Source organism: Myxocyprinus asiaticus, chromosome 12 (assembly GCF_019703515.2).
Source record: "Myxocyprinus asiaticus isolate MX2 ecotype Aquarium Trade chromosome 12, UBuf_Myxa_2, whole genome shotgun sequence".
Classification (NCBI taxonomy): Eukaryota; Metazoa; Chordata; class Actinopteri; order Cypriniformes; family Catostomidae; genus Myxocyprinus; species Myxocyprinus asiaticus.
Genome location: NC_059355.1, coordinates 50077516 through 50094467, shown reverse-complemented (window position 1 = coordinate 50094467; position 16952 = coordinate 50077516). Strand labels below are relative to the sequence as shown.

At 40.4% G+C, this 16952-nt stretch overlaps 1 protein-coding gene across 1 annotated transcript in view; it reads right to left on the bottom strand.

Annotated features, from left to right (window-relative positions):
* Positions 1–16952, bottom strand: part of LOC127448820 (potassium voltage-gated channel subfamily KQT member 2) — a 66697-nt gene that overhangs the window by 33154 nt on the left and 16591 nt on the right. Inside the window, 3 exon segments of the mRNA XM_051711642.1 lie at positions 6651–6826; positions 7878–8004; positions 8110–8200. Coding sequence (XP_051567602.1) covers positions 6651–6826; positions 7878–8004; positions 8110–8200 — 394 coding nt within the window.

The following is a 16952-nucleotide window of genomic DNA, read 5'->3' as shown; positions in this document are numbered from 1 at the left end:
TTGTGCACAGTAAATGCGCCGTTTATTTGCACGTGCTGTGTGCGCTGGTTTGGCACCCGATTCACTCAAGGAATTGTGCAGATCAGACAACAGCAAATGCAGCCACAAAATCGCTGCTGAATGCAATTTGCAAGCGCAATTCCAATCTTGCAGGCCGATTCCGAGCGCTATGTAACAGAGGATGCAGCAGACCGCCGCCATCTGACACACTCTGGTGGGATTGTTGAGCATCACTGTGATCCAGACACCTGAATCATCTCTTCGGGTGAAAGTGCGCTTGACACATCTAGATATATGCCAGGTTATAATGCTCTTCTGCATAATTTGATAATTATTTGATGAATTACTGCTGATATTATCGATAGAAAATGTACACTAACATCTCATTTAACTGCATACTTTCATCTGGCGGTGATAACGTGATGTAAATTGCGGAAGACATTTGTTACTAATGAAGCGCAATCTATAATAAGCCTTATTTCCTTAGAAAGGAGGTGTGTTTGCACAGGAAGGAATGACAATGATTTAATTTAAATACTTAAGACACAGCGTAATTTCAGCTCTGATTGCCCCCGTTTAAACTAGATTGCGGGCTGTGAATAAGACGCAAGGTGCGTACCAAACCGCACACTTCTACACGACTCTACGCCATTTTGTAAGTAGTGCGAATAGTATGTTAACACTTAAAATGCAACAAAAAGAAGTGTATCACGGGTGCCCGGATGATGCACTTCTTCACCCGTCAAAACGGAGTGCACCTAGTGCCTTACTTAGCGTAAGGGGCGGAGTTACCTGGCTGCGTTGCTGCTCTGAGAAAACAATTGTAAATAATGGAGAATGTAGCAACTATTGAAACTTCAGTGAAGACCGCACCTTAAAAATGTAAGCTGAATGCTTTACCATCACCCCACACTGTGTGAATATGTATGTTGTTTGAGATCCAAGTGTTCAACTGAGGATGGCTAATGCGCTAAAGCTAGCAGCAACACACTGCATGCGTTTCACATTCACTGTTCCACTTGGGACGATACTACACTTTTAAAATTCATACACTACAGTACATGGCTGAGTGCAAACGTGTATAGTGCGTTATTTGGGTCATAGCTGCAGCTTTTCAAATATTATGGGCAAAATTGGTGCGACTGTAGTAAATTGAAAAAGGAAATGAATCATTTTGAATCATTGAATCATGACAATTAATTGCGGCCATGTGTCAAATGAGAAAAATATGATGATATCTAATATTTTGGCAGCACATGCAAGCTAGCAAATCATTTTAATTTATGATTAGCATGGATAAATAATCTTCTATCCCTTCTGAAACACACACACACACACACACAAGGGTAAACCATAACACTAAGCTCAGTTTTCATTAGCATATCAAGCTTTTATTAGCGGCTAATTAGTTTGTGCTTCATCTTATGCTACATCATTAATAAACAACACCAAATTCAGCTTCATATGAGTCATAATCCTCTCACAAAATTAATGTTCCCAGAGTCATTTAGCAACTAACCCCTGTAAAGGAATCCAGCAAACACAGCTGATCGTGTAAGGTGGAAAACGCTAAGCTAAGATGCACATCGTGTACCTAGAAGGAAGACTTCTGGCTACAACAACCAATTTGAATTTGCACATTTGGGTCATTCTCATGAAAGAATTGTGGTCATATTTAACTCCAAATCAATACAAACCATATGAAATCATAGTTTGTATAAAGTAAATTAAGCCTACATTTAGGACCATTAAGATTTTGGGCATTGTGACATTTTTAGGACACTTAAGCACATTTCCCTCACCTAGTAGTTGACTCTAAAAGAGAAAACTGACCGTAGATGGCTTTGCTATACGGTATAGAACCCCTTTGTGTTATGAACTGCGGTTTGACATGCTTCTAAATCGCTGCGACACATGATACCGTGCTTGTGTAACTGGAACTGTTTGCTATCGCATATGTGCGAGTATGGTTCGGACCTAAAAGTCAACACACAATGAATGTTTAAGCACCAATTACTGTAGGTCTCACATAGTGCCATGCTTAACTTTTGGTTTTTCCAATAGTAATTTTGATTATTTTGCTGTATTAGCTAAAACCCTACGAGAACATCCACTAATGTAGAAAAACAGCACTACACAATACTTTTAAAACAAGCCTTAGAAAAACAACTTCAAAGTTGTGCTTTGTCAGCAAGTGCTTTTCTTTGCAACCTTCCGGTGGATGTTAAGAAATGGGACACCACTTAAAAACAGCGGCTGGAATGCAACGTCACTGCAACTCATTTTAGACTGAAAAATGCACTGTAAGCGGCTGCCTAGTTTCTTGCCCTTGAAAGAGACATCGCCTGAGGCCGAACTCTTAGCGGCACCTCAGAGATCTTGGGACTTGAATGACAAAACTGTCCTAGCAGTCTCAGACTGGTATGGATGCTTTTGACTGTAGTCTGGTCCACTTTGCTGCTTATTAGCGATGCTCTGTTAGTGTTATGAATTAGTGTATTTGAACAAATGGTTCTCATTCCATACACTGACTCATATTTCTTGTTTACTGAAGTCTCTCCCTTTCGTAGTTTGAAGTGCAAGGCTGCTTCGGTGGCATTTCTTGCCTGACTATAGCCAATAGCATTCAAGTGTGGTTTGTGAAGAAGTATATCATTGGTTTGACTCACTAAACGAATTTGCCCATTCACCAAACCAGTCGGTGTTTTCATTCGTAACAAACTGAAAGTACTCGTATAATTTAATGACTCGTCCAAAACCCATAAAAGACTCTCATTTATCGCCACCTACTGGCCCAGAGGTGTAATTTAAAGAAATGGTCACCTGTATGAATCTGAACTAATCTTTTTGACGACGGATTCAAGAGACTTGAGCCACTGAGATGAATCAAAATCCCCACCACTACTGCTTATTCTGGTCAAGAACTGCCCACTTACATGGAAAGCCATTTAGGACCAGACTTATTAAAATATTTCAGACCGCCGTGGAATAAAACTCCATTGTCAGTCCGTGACCGGCTGTACAGAAAACACTGAAGAAACTGATGTGTAGACTTTGTGATTAGTAAATACTAGGGCTGTCAACTGATAATTTTTTTAATTGAATTAATAACTTAATATGCTGATTAATCAAATTAATTGCAATTAATGACATATAAAGAATTAGCTGAGAAAAGCCCTCAAAATAAAAATAATTTAATAAATAATGATTAAATAATTATATGTATATATTATATATATTATACATACAATAATTCTGATAATTAAAATGCATTACATTATTGTGGCAGACAAGTAAAACATTAAAAAGATGTTACAAAAAGTGGCTTTATAAGACAATATATTGTGTATTTCCATATTACTGACCATAAGCCTATAATTGGCCTACAGTTCAAGCAATGTTTTATTGTGTCATTTTTTTTAACGTTATTTTATTATTTTTTTATATATAATTAATTGCACTTAAATCATCAGCACCAAATCTTATTTTCCAGAAAGAAAAAATACAAAATAGTTATATGGTGCAAAGTTTTTTTAAGCATAGAGTTAACTCATTTATTTTTCTATCTATGCAAAAACAATTTGCCAATGGGGTACGAAAAACAAACATGATTCAAAATATATTATAGAGTAAAAATTCATCTTTTTGTGTTATGTACCTCATAAACACGACTTCCAATCAGATTGAAACTGGTGATTTCTATTGCCAGTTTTGTGTGCAATATGCATTCAACGGTCAGTGAACAGACAGCGGGTGGTCCTTGGGTGTGCCGTCTGAGACTGAGACTGTGAGTACCCTGGCATAGCCTTCAATAATATGCTCAGTTGGCACAGTCTGATGCCTAGTTTCCCAGGAGACCCATATTAACATGGCAGTGGATCATTGGCAGATTTGGAGTGGTGGATTCCAAGAACGCTTGATTTGGCCCAGTACACTACTGGTCTGACTGGGCAGATAGTTATGCCAACTAGGCCAGATGGGCATCTTCAGCAGACCAGTAATGCCAGTTAATACTGAAGGGAGATGAGAGACTAATTTTAAAGCTTTGAGCCCTTCAAAGTAAGCAAAGGGGATCTCTAAACACTGAGACTGCGGCTTGAAAGAACTGAATGTACCAAAAGAGCAAGTTGTTTGTTTGATAAATAATTTCATATCATCAATCTTCCTCACAATGTTACATTTTTATCTTTCATTTAATTGGCACAGCATTAATTATTCATTAAACTACTGCTTTATGTCACAGACAGCTCTCCTTTACACACCGCAGCCTGTTATCATGCTTATCTTGTAAAACTCATTTATATTTCAGTTGTTTATCGTGAACTTGCAATTTTAACCGTGTGTCCATTTGTTAGAGATGGAAAATGGGTTTTAATCACAAAGACAACATCCAATGTTTCCCATTTGTGTTTGAAAGAGCAGAAAACTGCTGAGGAACCACAAAAGATGGAGCAAATGAGCCGAACTAAAAATAGAGCAGGTATTCTCTGCAACTACTGCTAAGGCACACCAGTGCATGGGATACACGCAAAATATTTGTTTATAGTTTACAACCACTGAGGCTTTTTTTGCATGACTTGCATCAGTTATCCCCATTGTATTGAACTCTATGAAGCATACAGCGCTACGCTCAAGCATTACCCCTGGCTTTGCGCTCAGGTCAAGCATTAAAACAATCACTCAAACTTAAAACAATTATAACTTCCTATTCACCGCTGACCTTTCAAAGTGCAACCAGTGATTAATGGATCATGATGTATCATTTCAATATGGAAATCAAAACAATATGGAAGACTGATCCTGTGCATGTCTAGATACAGTGATGTACAACAACATCAAGGCAAGGGGTTGCTCCGCATAGTTAGATTTGCCACTAGTCAACACTTTGAGTTGTGACGATTACTTGTGGATCAGATGATTTCAGTTGTGCTCGTTCCATACGGTGATAGCAGGAGAAATATTCCTCAGTCTACACACTGTGTCCAGTGTATTTGCATGCAAACACATAATGAAATATCTGCAAATATATTTGCAATTATGCTAAAGTGTAAATAATGTGCACATGGAGTAACCGAGCGACTGTTACTCGACTGTTAAAGGAATATTCCAGGTTTATACAAGTTAAACTCAATTGACAGCATTTGTGGCATAATGTTGATTAAAACAAAAATCTGTGTTCCAGTGAGACCCTTACAATGGAAGCCAATGGGGCCAATCGTTAAACGTTAAAATACTCACTGTTTCAAAAGTATAGACACAAGACATAAACAATATGTGTGTTAACATGATTTTGCCTTTTGTCACTCTATCTGCAATGTTTCTAATGTGGAGGTCAAAGCAGTAAATGACGCTAATGCTAGTCATGTGAAATGGTTGTTTTGGTTTCAGGTACTGTGATGTGTAATGTTACATACAGTATGCGCATCGACAACTGATTGACATTTGCTCTTTAAGTTAGTCATCACCTCCAAAGGTACATTTACTCAACTGTTGTGATTTCTAAAATTCTGCATGGCTTGTTTCTGTCAGTCCTCAGCACGTTGCATTTGCAACTTCCCTGCTACTGTGTGCCCAGAATTTTCAGAGTTAGTTCACGTCTTGCCAAGTGCAATCGACCGCAAACCAACAACAACAACAGATCCAATATTCTCAAACATGGCCCAAATCCATTCCATGTGACAGTTCATCAGCATGTCTCATTAAGGGTTGTGTACCCCGTGACCTTATCCCCCTCATCTCGAGCCATGCTTGGCCAAGAAGATGTCACCAGATCTGTTCTATGAGAGCATCTGGCCAATCAGATCCACTTTAACACAGCAGCAGTATATGTTGGGCTTGACAAATGACACACGATAGAACGGCAGCCGCTAAAGCAGCTGTGGTTTTAATCTGCAATTTCTGCTGAGCACAATACCTCATGAAGCCTCCAAGCACAACCACTGTGGAACAAAAAAATGCCCATCAAAATTATATTTGGACCATTTGCACCATTTTCTGAGGGAATTTGAAAAGGGTTGAAAAATAGAAGGATTCACAGTTTGGAAACTGGGACTGTAGATCTTAGTAGTGACCTCTGAATATTCATCAACATGAAAAGTATTCACAACCCATTTTACTTTTCATAAAGTAACATAGTTCTGAGTGAAATCAGTTTTCCAAAGTGAAAAAGAATGTAGGGCGGGACTTGACTGGTTGGTGAAAAGTGGGTGTTTCATACCACTGTAACACCAGCAGTTCAAGTTCACCATCCAGAGCATCTTGTATTCCACATATGCCAATGGTAACGCTTCTTTTCCACATCTAACGCTATTTGCTGTTATTGCCTTAACTTTAATTACATAAATGGCAGCCCGCATTAAATTACTGGCTTAACTATTGGTCTGAATTTTATGGATCTTCTGAGAAAACTGTGAAGGCACTGGTAAGAACTATTAGACCTCTTTTGTCTAGTAACTCTACTGAAAGCTTCAGACCACAACGAAGATTTCAAATAGATGTATTGCAACAAAAACTGAGTGACCTACAAATGTTAGGCATGATGTTCTTTGATTTTTCTTTTCAAACCTTTCATAAAATTGGAATTGGCAACACAAAAATGATGTTTCTGTGGTTACTGAGCAGTTTCAGCCACTGCTATCTACTTTGGTTACCTTGCTGTGAGCGTAGACGACAGATCCCAGGAGCTTCCAGGTTCCTCCGCGGCGATCCATGCGGATCATACGAAGGATCTGGAGGAATCGGAGACTCCTGATTGCAGAGGTGGCAAACACATTCCCCTGCGTCCCGGCGGCCAACACTGAGATAGAGGCGATCAGCACCATGATGTCTGTGGTATACAATGCCATTAGTGAATTTCCAACTATCTGGGAACTGGGAATTTGAAACTGCTATGAGGGTGCGTGGAAATATTTTGCTAGGGCCTATTTTAATGCTGGGATTTTATAAATGATACTGCTGGGAAATACTTGTATATCATGGGGCTCCCCTGCCAGTTGTCTGAAGAACTATGAACATACATTAGACAGACGGCATCGATGTTGGGGCGATGTCTCCGTGTTTATATGGGCTCCTCCTATGACTACAGGGGACAATAGGGTGGCTAACACCGTGAATGGGGTCCCACATGGGATTTAGGGGCCCTGGGCATAAGCCTAGGTAAGCCTGTGCATTAATGCACCCCTGGTGAAAGAATGTGTGTTAATATGCCATCTGTATATCTGTTTATTTTTAAATTAATTTAATAGGGGAAAAGCACCGAAAGTCAGGCTGTATCTTGGCAATGCTTTGTCGAAATTGGTGGGAGTTGCTGCTACCATGATCTAAGCCTACCTGCCAAGTTTGGTGAAAGCGCCAACTATTGGTTAAAAATGATTAATTTGCTAATCTCTTTCCAATTCGTTGAGTCATGTGAAGTCCAATGCTACAAAATTTTCTAAGGTGTGCCAAATTGCATTTATCCTAGCATGAGGGAATCTGAGAAGTTTGGGGACAGCGTCACCTAGTGGTCATCGAGTGAAAAGTTATTTCCTGACTTCAGCTACACATGTTATCCAATTCACATCAAATCTGTCCAAGATGATCTTCAGACCATGCCAAACAAAAAATTCTGCATGGATTTTTACCATTTAATGATTGGCCTGAAGCAGCAACAGTAGTTTTTCAACAATGTAAGCCATGATTGGCCCTGTATTTCGCCAAATGCAGCTAAATGTATTATTATTACAAATAAACGTACCAACAGCACTTTGAAGGACATAACTACTGGTTGTACATACTGTACATATCAATGAATTAGCATATGCCCTGATTATATTCACATTTTTGTAGTGATGCATTTATGATTTCCTTTAATTCTAGATATGAATAGAGATACTCACCGATAACACAAAATGGTTTCCTGGAGAATTTGAGTCTCCCCCTCCATCCTCTGTATCGACAGCAACATCCAGCAGACCAGATCCGAACGATGTATTCCACTCCGAAAACCACAATGGTTACAATTTCCTACATAAAGGCACATAAATGTCACATTAGCATGACAGTGCACAGATCGCTCCACAGATGTAAACATTATGAATCAATATTAATGGCCCGTGCAATATAATATACCAGTATGTACAGCGCGTCTTCAGAACTCTTCTCGAATTCTTTAATGGTGGAGAACACGGACAGAACCAGACACGAGAAGACCAGCAGAAAACTGAAATAATGAGAGAAAAAACAGTTTACCTGATATGCACTCCATGAACAACACTAGAGACAACAACCTGCTCAAGTCATGGAAGATCCCTTAAAAAATAAAAAGGTCTACAAATTAAATTCTTCTCAGTGTGTTTTAAAATGAACTTTTTTTGAGAGAAACAGAAAATTCAGTAGAAAGGTAGTCACTTACAGTAGCTTATATAACCACCTAGCAACCACCAAGAACACCTTAGCAACCACATACCAATGGGCTAAAAACCACTCAGAACACCTTAGCAACCATGAAGCAGCAACTTGAAAACTACCGCCAACACCTTTGCATTTTGGTGGCAAGTTTTGCACAAGCAAAAAATTTTGTTTTTAGAAAATGTATAAATCTAGCCTACTAAGGTTGGTTGATATTGTTATGTTACCATCGTGGTTTGGTAGTAACATCATCAGAAAATAAATTTTAGGGGGCCTGGGTAGCTCAGCGAGTAAAGACGCTGACTACCACCCCTGGAGCGAGTTCGAATCCAGGACATGCTGAGTGACTCCAGCCAGGTTCCCTTTGCAACCAAATTGGCCCAGTTGCTAGGGAGGGTAGAGTCACATGGGATAACCTCCTCGTAGTCGCTATAATGTGGTTCTCGCTCTCGGTGGGGCGCGTGGTGAGTTGTGCGTGGATGCCAGGAAGAATAGCGCAACTGAGATTCATCCTCCGCCACCCGGATCGAGGCGAGTCACTACGCCACCACAAGGACTTAGAGCGCATTGGGAATTGGGCATTCCAAATTGGGGAGAAAAGTAAAAATATATATATATATATATATATTTTAAAGATGCTGAAAGTATTACATTTTGATGAAATATTATGAAAACCAATTTTATTTATTTAGAGTAATTGTGCACCATAAGACCAGGGATATTTGTTAAGATGTAAATAAGTTCAATTTTCATTTCAATATCATACAGATTCCATTTCATGTCTTTAAAGATCCACACTTCACTGGCTTTAAGCAAAGCCGATCATTTCAGAACATTTTAAGATCTGTTCATAGACAAAAACTAGTGAGCCTGTAAAATCTGTCCTTCAGATGTCCAAATTTCATGACTCTTTCCAACCTCCCCCCAGTGTGACTTCTGCTGCAGTTTCTGTACTAATTCAGTGAGAACTGTGCAGTAGTGCTGAGCTAAGCACTAGCTTAAGCCAAAGATGTATATGAGTGACAACGGGATGTCACTCTACAGCTAATACATCCTAGCCTCAACATGGACAGTAAACTGCATATTTGAGAAAAACAAAATTATTGACAGAAATACTATAATCCTCATATGGCACTGGGGATTCAGGCTGCTAGTCTACTGAGTAATCTGTCATAATTGTTAAATGGTCATCTTGTAAAATGTTGGGCAATCTACTCAAAAAAGTAGCTAGCTAACCTACCAAGTAGGCTAATCTGCGGAACAATTGGCTAAGCTAAAAACAACCCTGAAGAAAAAGTAGATAGTTAAGCTGCAAGACTACTGTGGTAAATATATATATATATATATATATATATATACACAGGTGCATCTCAATAAATTAGAATGTCGTGGAAAAGTTCATTTATTTCAGTAATTCAACTCAAATTGTGAAACTCGTGTATTAAATAAATTCAATGCACACAGACTGAAGTAGTTTAAGTCTTTGGTTCTTTTAATTGTGATGATTTTGGCTCACATTTAACAAAAACCCACCAATTCATTATCTCAAAAAATTAGCATACATCATAAGACCAATAAAAAAAACATTTTTAGTGAATTGTTGGCCATCTGAAAAGTATGTTCATTTACTGTATATGTACTCAATACTTGGTAGGGGCTCCTTTTGCTTTAATTACTGCCTCAATTTGGTGTGGCATGGAGGTGATCAGTTAGTGGCACTGCTGAGGTGGTATGGAAGCCCAGGTTTCTTTGTCAGTGGCCTTCAGCTCATCTGCATTTTTTGGTCTCTTGTTTCTCATTTTCCTCTTGACAATACCCCATAGATTCTCTATGGGGTTCAGGTCTGGTGAGTTTGCTGGCCAGTCAAGCACACCAACACCATGGTCATTTAACCAACTTTTGGCGCTTTTGGCAGTGTGGACAGGTGCCAAATCCTGCTGGAAAATGAAATCAGCATCTTTAAAAAGCTGGTCAGCAGAAGGAAGCATGAAGTGCTCCAAAATGTCTTGGTAAACGGGTGCAGTGACTTTGGTTTTCAAAAAACACAATGGACCAACACCAGCAGATGACATTGCACCCCAAATCATCACAGACTGTGGACACTTAACACTGGACTTCAAGCAACTTGGGCTATGAGCATCTCCACCCTTCCTCCAGACTCTAGGACCTTGGTTTCCAAATGAAATACAAAACTTGCTCTCATCTGAAAAGAGGACTTTGGACCACTGGGCAACAGTCCAGTTCTTCTTCTCCTTAGCCCAGGTAAGACTTCTTCTCCTTAGCCCAGGTAAGGCGCCTCTGACGTTGTCTGTGGTTCAGGAGTGGCTTAACAAGAGGAATATGACAACTGTAGCCAAATTCCTTGACATGTCTGTGTGTGGTGGCTCTTGATGCCTTGACCCCAGCCTCAGTCCATTCCTTGTGAAGTTCACCCAAATTCTTGAATCGATTTTGCTTGACAGTCATAAGGCTGCGGTTCTCTCGGTTGGTTGTGCATCTTTTTCTTCCACACTTTTTCCTTCCACTCAACTTTCTGTTAACATGCTTGGATACAGCACTCTGTGAACAGCCAGCTTCTTTGGCAATGAATGTTTGTGGCTTACCTTCCTTGTGAAGGGTGTCAATGATTGTCTTCTGGACAACTGTCAGATCAGCAGTCTTCCCCATGATTGTGTAGCCTAGTGAACCAAACTGAGAGACCATTTTGAAGGCTCAGGAAACCTTTGCAGGTGTTTTGAGTTGATTAGCTGATTGGCATGTCACCATATTCTAATTTTTTGAGATAGTGAATTGGTGGGTTTTTGTTAAATGTGAGCTAAAATCATCACAATTAAAAGAACCAAAGACTTGAACTACTTCAGTCTGTGTGCATTGAATTTATTTAATACACGAGTTTCACAATTTGAGTTGAATTACTGAAATAAATGAACTTTTCCACGACATTCTAATTTATTGAGATTCACCTATATATATATATATATATATATATATATATATATATATATATATATATATATATATATAAACATAGTACTGCCATGGTAAATGTCCATAAAAACATGGTACTGCCGTGGTAAATGTCCATAAAAACATGGTGCTACTGTGGTAAATATCCAAAAACTGCTTCTATCATGTTAAATGTCCAAACAATATGGTACTGCTGTGGTATATATCCAACAAAAACATGGCACTACTGTGGCAAATGTTGGGAGCATATCTTTGTTCCCAGAGTCTTAAGTTCCCCATTTCAATATTCTGTTAACACCACATTAACCCTCCTATTGAGTTCGGGTCAAATTTAACCCGTTTCAAGTTAAAATATTTCATAAATATTATCCATATGATATATATTTCATATATCAGAATCAGAAACAGGAATTTGTCTTGGTGACAGGAGCTTCCAGTGTACAACAATACAAACACATTACAAAAACAGCAGCAAGACATAGATAATAATAAAAAATTGTTATACACATACGTACATACACACACACACACACACACAGACATACACACATACACTATTATCTGTTATGTACAGTGCAAATGTTTTTTTGTTTGTTTTTTTTCCCAGAGGAATGAAATGACAGAAGAGGTTGGATGTGTTGGATAAATATAAAAAGACTAAGCTGTGTATTGCACACAGTTACTGCTCAATGGGGCAATTTAACTGTTCATGAGATGGATAGCCTGAGGAAAAAAAACTGTTCCTGTGCCTGACAGTTCTGGTGCTCAGAGCTCTGAAGCGTCGGCCAGAAGGCAACAATTCAAAAAGGTAATGGACATGGTGAGTGGGTTCCAGAGTGATTTTTCCAGCCTTTTTCCTCACTCTGGAAGTGTATAGTTCTTGAAAGGAGGGCAGGGGGCAACCAATAATCCTCTCAGCAGTCTGAACTGTCCTTTGTAGTCTTCTGATGTCTGATTTCGTAGCTGAAACAAACCAGACAGTTATTGAAGTGCAGAGGACTGACTCAATGACCGCTGAGTAGAACTGTATCAGCAGTGCCTGTGGCAGGTTGAACTTCCTCAACTGGCAAAGGAAGTACAACCTCTGCTGGGCCTTTTTCACAATGGAGTCAATGTGTTTCTATGGAGTGGTGGTGACATTGTGGACTAAAAAGCACTGAACTGTTAAGCAGAAGGTTGTTGGTTCGATCCCAACAGCCACCACCATTGTGTCCTTGAGCAAGGCACTTAACTCCAGGTTGCTCCAGGGGGATTGTCCCTGTAATAAGGGCACTGTAAGTTGCTTTGGATAAAAGCATCTGCCAAATTCATAAATGTAAATGTAATGTAAATGTGTCTCCCACTTCAGGTCCTGTGAGATGGTAGTGCCCATGAACCTTAATGACTGGGGGGGGGGGGGGGCAATGTTGGGGTGTTCCTCCTAAAGCCTACAATCATCTCCACCATTTTGAGCGTGTTCAGCTCAAGGTTGTTTTGACTGCACCAGACAGCCAGCTGTTCAACCTCCCTTCTGTATGCAGACACATCATCATCTCGGATGAGGCCGATGACAGTGGTGTCATCTGCAAACTTCAGGAGCTTGACAGAGGGATCCTTGGTGATGCAGTCATTGGTGTAGAGGGAGAAGAGTAGTGGGGAGAGCACACATCCCTGGGAGGCACCAGTGCTGATTGTACATGTGCTGGAAGTGAGTTTCCCCTGTCTCACAAGCTGCTGCCTGTCCGTCAGAAAGCTGGTGATCCACTGACAGATAGACATGGGAACAAAGAGTTGGTGTCATTTATTCTGGAGTATAGCTGGGATGATGGTGTTGAAAGCCGAACTGAAGTCCACAAAAAAGGATCCTTGCATATGTCCCTGGTCTGTCCAGATGTTGCAGGATATGATGCAATCCCATGTTGACTGCATCATCCACAGACCTGTTTGCTCGATAAGCAAATTGAAGGGGATCTAGAAAGGGTCCAGTGATGTTCTTCAGGTGGGCCAACACCAGTCTCTCAAATGACTTCATGACCACAGACGTCAGGGCGACAGGTCTGTAGTCATTAAGTCCTGTGATTTTTGGTTTCTTTGGGACAGGAATAATGATTGAGCATTTGAAGCAGCATGGGACTTCACACTGCTCCTGTGATCTATTGAAGATCTGTGTGAAGATGGGGGCCAGCTGGTTAGAACAGGATCGAAGACACGCTGGTGAGACGTCATCTAGGCCTGAAGCCTTCCTCATCTTTTGTTTCTGAAAGACGCGGCTCACGTCAGATCTTAAGTGCAGGTTGAGTAGCAGGAGGGGGGAGGAGGGGGGTTGCAGGAGATGTTGGTGTTTGTGTGAAGTGAAGGTCAAAGTGGGTGTGGGGTGTGGGATTGGGTCTTTCAAATCTGCAGGTAACACATTCAGCTCATCAGCCATTTGTTGGTCCACCACAGGTTTGGGGGTAAGAATCCTGTAATTTGTGAGTTGTTCAGGGCCCGGTATATATATATATATATATATATATGTAATTTTTATTTATTTACTTTTCTCTATTCTCCCCAATTTGGAAGGTCCAATTCCCAATGTGCTCTAAGTCCTTGTGGTGGCGTAGTGACTTGCCTCAATCCGGGTGGCGGAGGATGAATCTCAGTTGCCTCTGTGTCTGAGACAGTCAATCCATGCATCTTATCACGTGGCTTGTTGAGCGCGTTACCGCGGAGACGTAACACGTGTGGAGGCTTCACGCTATTCTCCACAGCATCCACGCACAACTCACCACATGCTCCTCTGAGAGCGAGAACCCCTAATCGCGACCACGAGGAGGTTCCCCCTTGTGACTCTACCCTCCCTAGCAACCGGGCCAATTTGGTTGCTTAGGAGACCTGGCTGGAGTCACGCCGCACGCCCTGGATTCAAACTCGTGACTCCAGGGATGGTAGTCAGCGTCAATACTCTGAGCTTCCCAGGCCCCCTTGTATTTAATAAACATTAACCCTAACCACTAACCCTATATATCTGGGGAACATAGGACCCTGGGAACATAGGAATGACCCCGAAAAAGTCCATAAAAACATGGTACTACTGTGGTAAATGTCCATAAAACATGGTACTAATGTAAAAAAGGAAACAAAAACATGGTTCTAGCATGGTATATGCCAAAACGAAATAATAATAATAATAAAAATTGTACTGCCATGGTATATGTAAAAAAAATAAAAAAATAAAAAAAAATAAAAAACAAACAACATGGAACTACTGTGGTAAATCTCCATAAAAACATGGTACTACCATGGTTTTTGTCTAAACAAATGGTACTACCAAGGTACTATATTAGTACAAAAGTACGTGGTATTGGGGGCCTGGGTAGCTCAGTGGAAAAGTTTGCTAGTTCGAATCCCAGAGTGTGCTGAGTGACTCCAGCCAGGTCTCCTAAGCAACCAAATTGGCCCGGTTGCTAGGGAGGGTAGAGTCACATGGGGTAACCTCCTCGTGGTCGCTATAATGTGGTTCTTTCTTGGTGGGGTGCGTGGTGAGTTGAGCGTGGTTGGCGTGAAGCCTCCACACGCGCTATGCCTCCGTGGCAACGCGCTCAACAAGCCACGTGATAAGATGCGCGGATTGACGGTCGCAGAGGCAACTGGGATTCATCCTCCGCCACCTGGACTGAGGCAAATTCACTACACAACCACGAGGACTTAAAAAGCAATTGGGGAATTGGACAAAAAAAAAAAAGTACATGGTATTACCACGGTATACAGTGGCATGCAAATGTTTGGGCACCCCTGATCAAAATTTCTGTTGCTGTGAATAGTTAAGTGAGCAAAAGATGGCCTGATTTCCAAAAGGCATAAAGTTAAAGATGACACATTTCTTTAATATTTTAAGCAATTTTACTTTACATTTTACAGTTTCAAAATAACAAAAAAAGGAAAAGGGCCCGAAGCAAAAGTTTGGGCACCCTGCATGGTCAGTATTCATTAACACCCCCTTTGGCAAGTATCACAGCTTGTAAAAGCTTTTCGTGGCAAACTAAGAGTCTTTACATTTTTGTTTGGGGGATTTTCACACATTCTTCCTTGCAAAAGGCTTCTAGTTCTGTGAGATTCTTGGGTGTCATGCATGCACTGCTCTTTTGAGGTCTATCCACAGATTTTCGATGATGTTTAGGTCGGGGGACTGTGAGGGCCATGGCGAAACCTTCAGCTTGCGCCTCTTGAGGTAGTCCATTGTGGATTTTGAGGTGTGTTTAGGATCATTATCCTGTTCAGCTTTTTTACAGATGGTGTGATGTTTGCTTCCAGAATTTGCTGGTATTAATCCATTCTTCCTTCTACCAGTGAAATGTTCCCCTGGGCCACTGGTATCAACACAAGCCCAAAGCATGATCGATCCACCCCCGTGCTTAACAGTTGGAGAGGTGTTCTTTTCATGAAATTCTGCACCCTTTTTTCTCCAAACATACCTTTGCTCATTGCAGCCAAAAAGTTATATTTTAACTTCATCAGTCCGCAGGACTTGTTTCTAAAATGCATCAGGCTTGTTTAGATGTTCATTTGCAAACTTCTGATGCTGAAATTTGTGGCGAGGACGCAGGAAAGGTTTCTTCTCATGACTCTTCCATGAAGGTCATATCTGTGCAGGTGTTGCACAGTAGAACAGTGCACCACTACTCCAGAGTCTGCTAAATCTTCCTTAAGGTCTTTTGCAGTCAAACAGGGGTTTTGATTTGCCTTTCTAGCAATCCTACGAGGAGTTCTCTCTGAAAGTTTTCTTGGTCTTTCAGACCTCAACTTGAACTCCACCGTTCCAGTTAACTGCCATTTCTTAATTACATTACAAACTGAGGAAACGGCTACCTGAAAACAATTTGCTATCTTCTTATAGCCTTCTCCTGCTTTGTGGGCATCAATTATTTTACTTTTCAGAGTGCTAGGCAGCTGCTTACTTAGCCCATGGCTGCTGATTGTTGGGACAAGATTTGAGGAGTCAGAGTATATATATAAAGCTTTGAAATTTGCATCACCTGGCCTTTCCAAATGATGATTGTGAACAAGCCATAGCCCTAACAAGCTAATTAAGGTCTGGGACCTTGGTAAAAGTTATCTGAGAGCTCAAAACTCTTGGGGTGCCCAAACTTTTGCATGGTGCTCCGTTCCTTTTTTTTCCACTCTAAAATTGTGCAAAACAAAATAATACATTTATCTTGCTTAAAATGTTGAAAAGAATGTTTCATCTTTAACCTTATGCCTTTTTGAGATCAGTTCATCTTCTACTCAACTATTCACAGCAACAGAAATTTTGACCGGGGGTGCCCAAACTAAAAAAAAAACAGCATGGTAATTTTGTCCTGTGAAAGGACATTTTCATAAGGATCATGTCTCAGAGTATTTTATTGTACTTCAAGGTATTTCAAAAAAATCATACTTTCGTGTACTGTTTTCATGTACTGTTCGTGTTTTGATTTGGTCAGAAAATGTATTTTCCTTCAGTAAAGAGTTGTTCATTCTCTATTTGTATCCAACACTGTTCTGTTCACAGTTGCATGATAAAAGAGGATTGTAATTTTCTCTACAAGGTCCTAATAGATCCGAGGCCATTCAACTGGTTCATGGAAGGATGAAAAAGT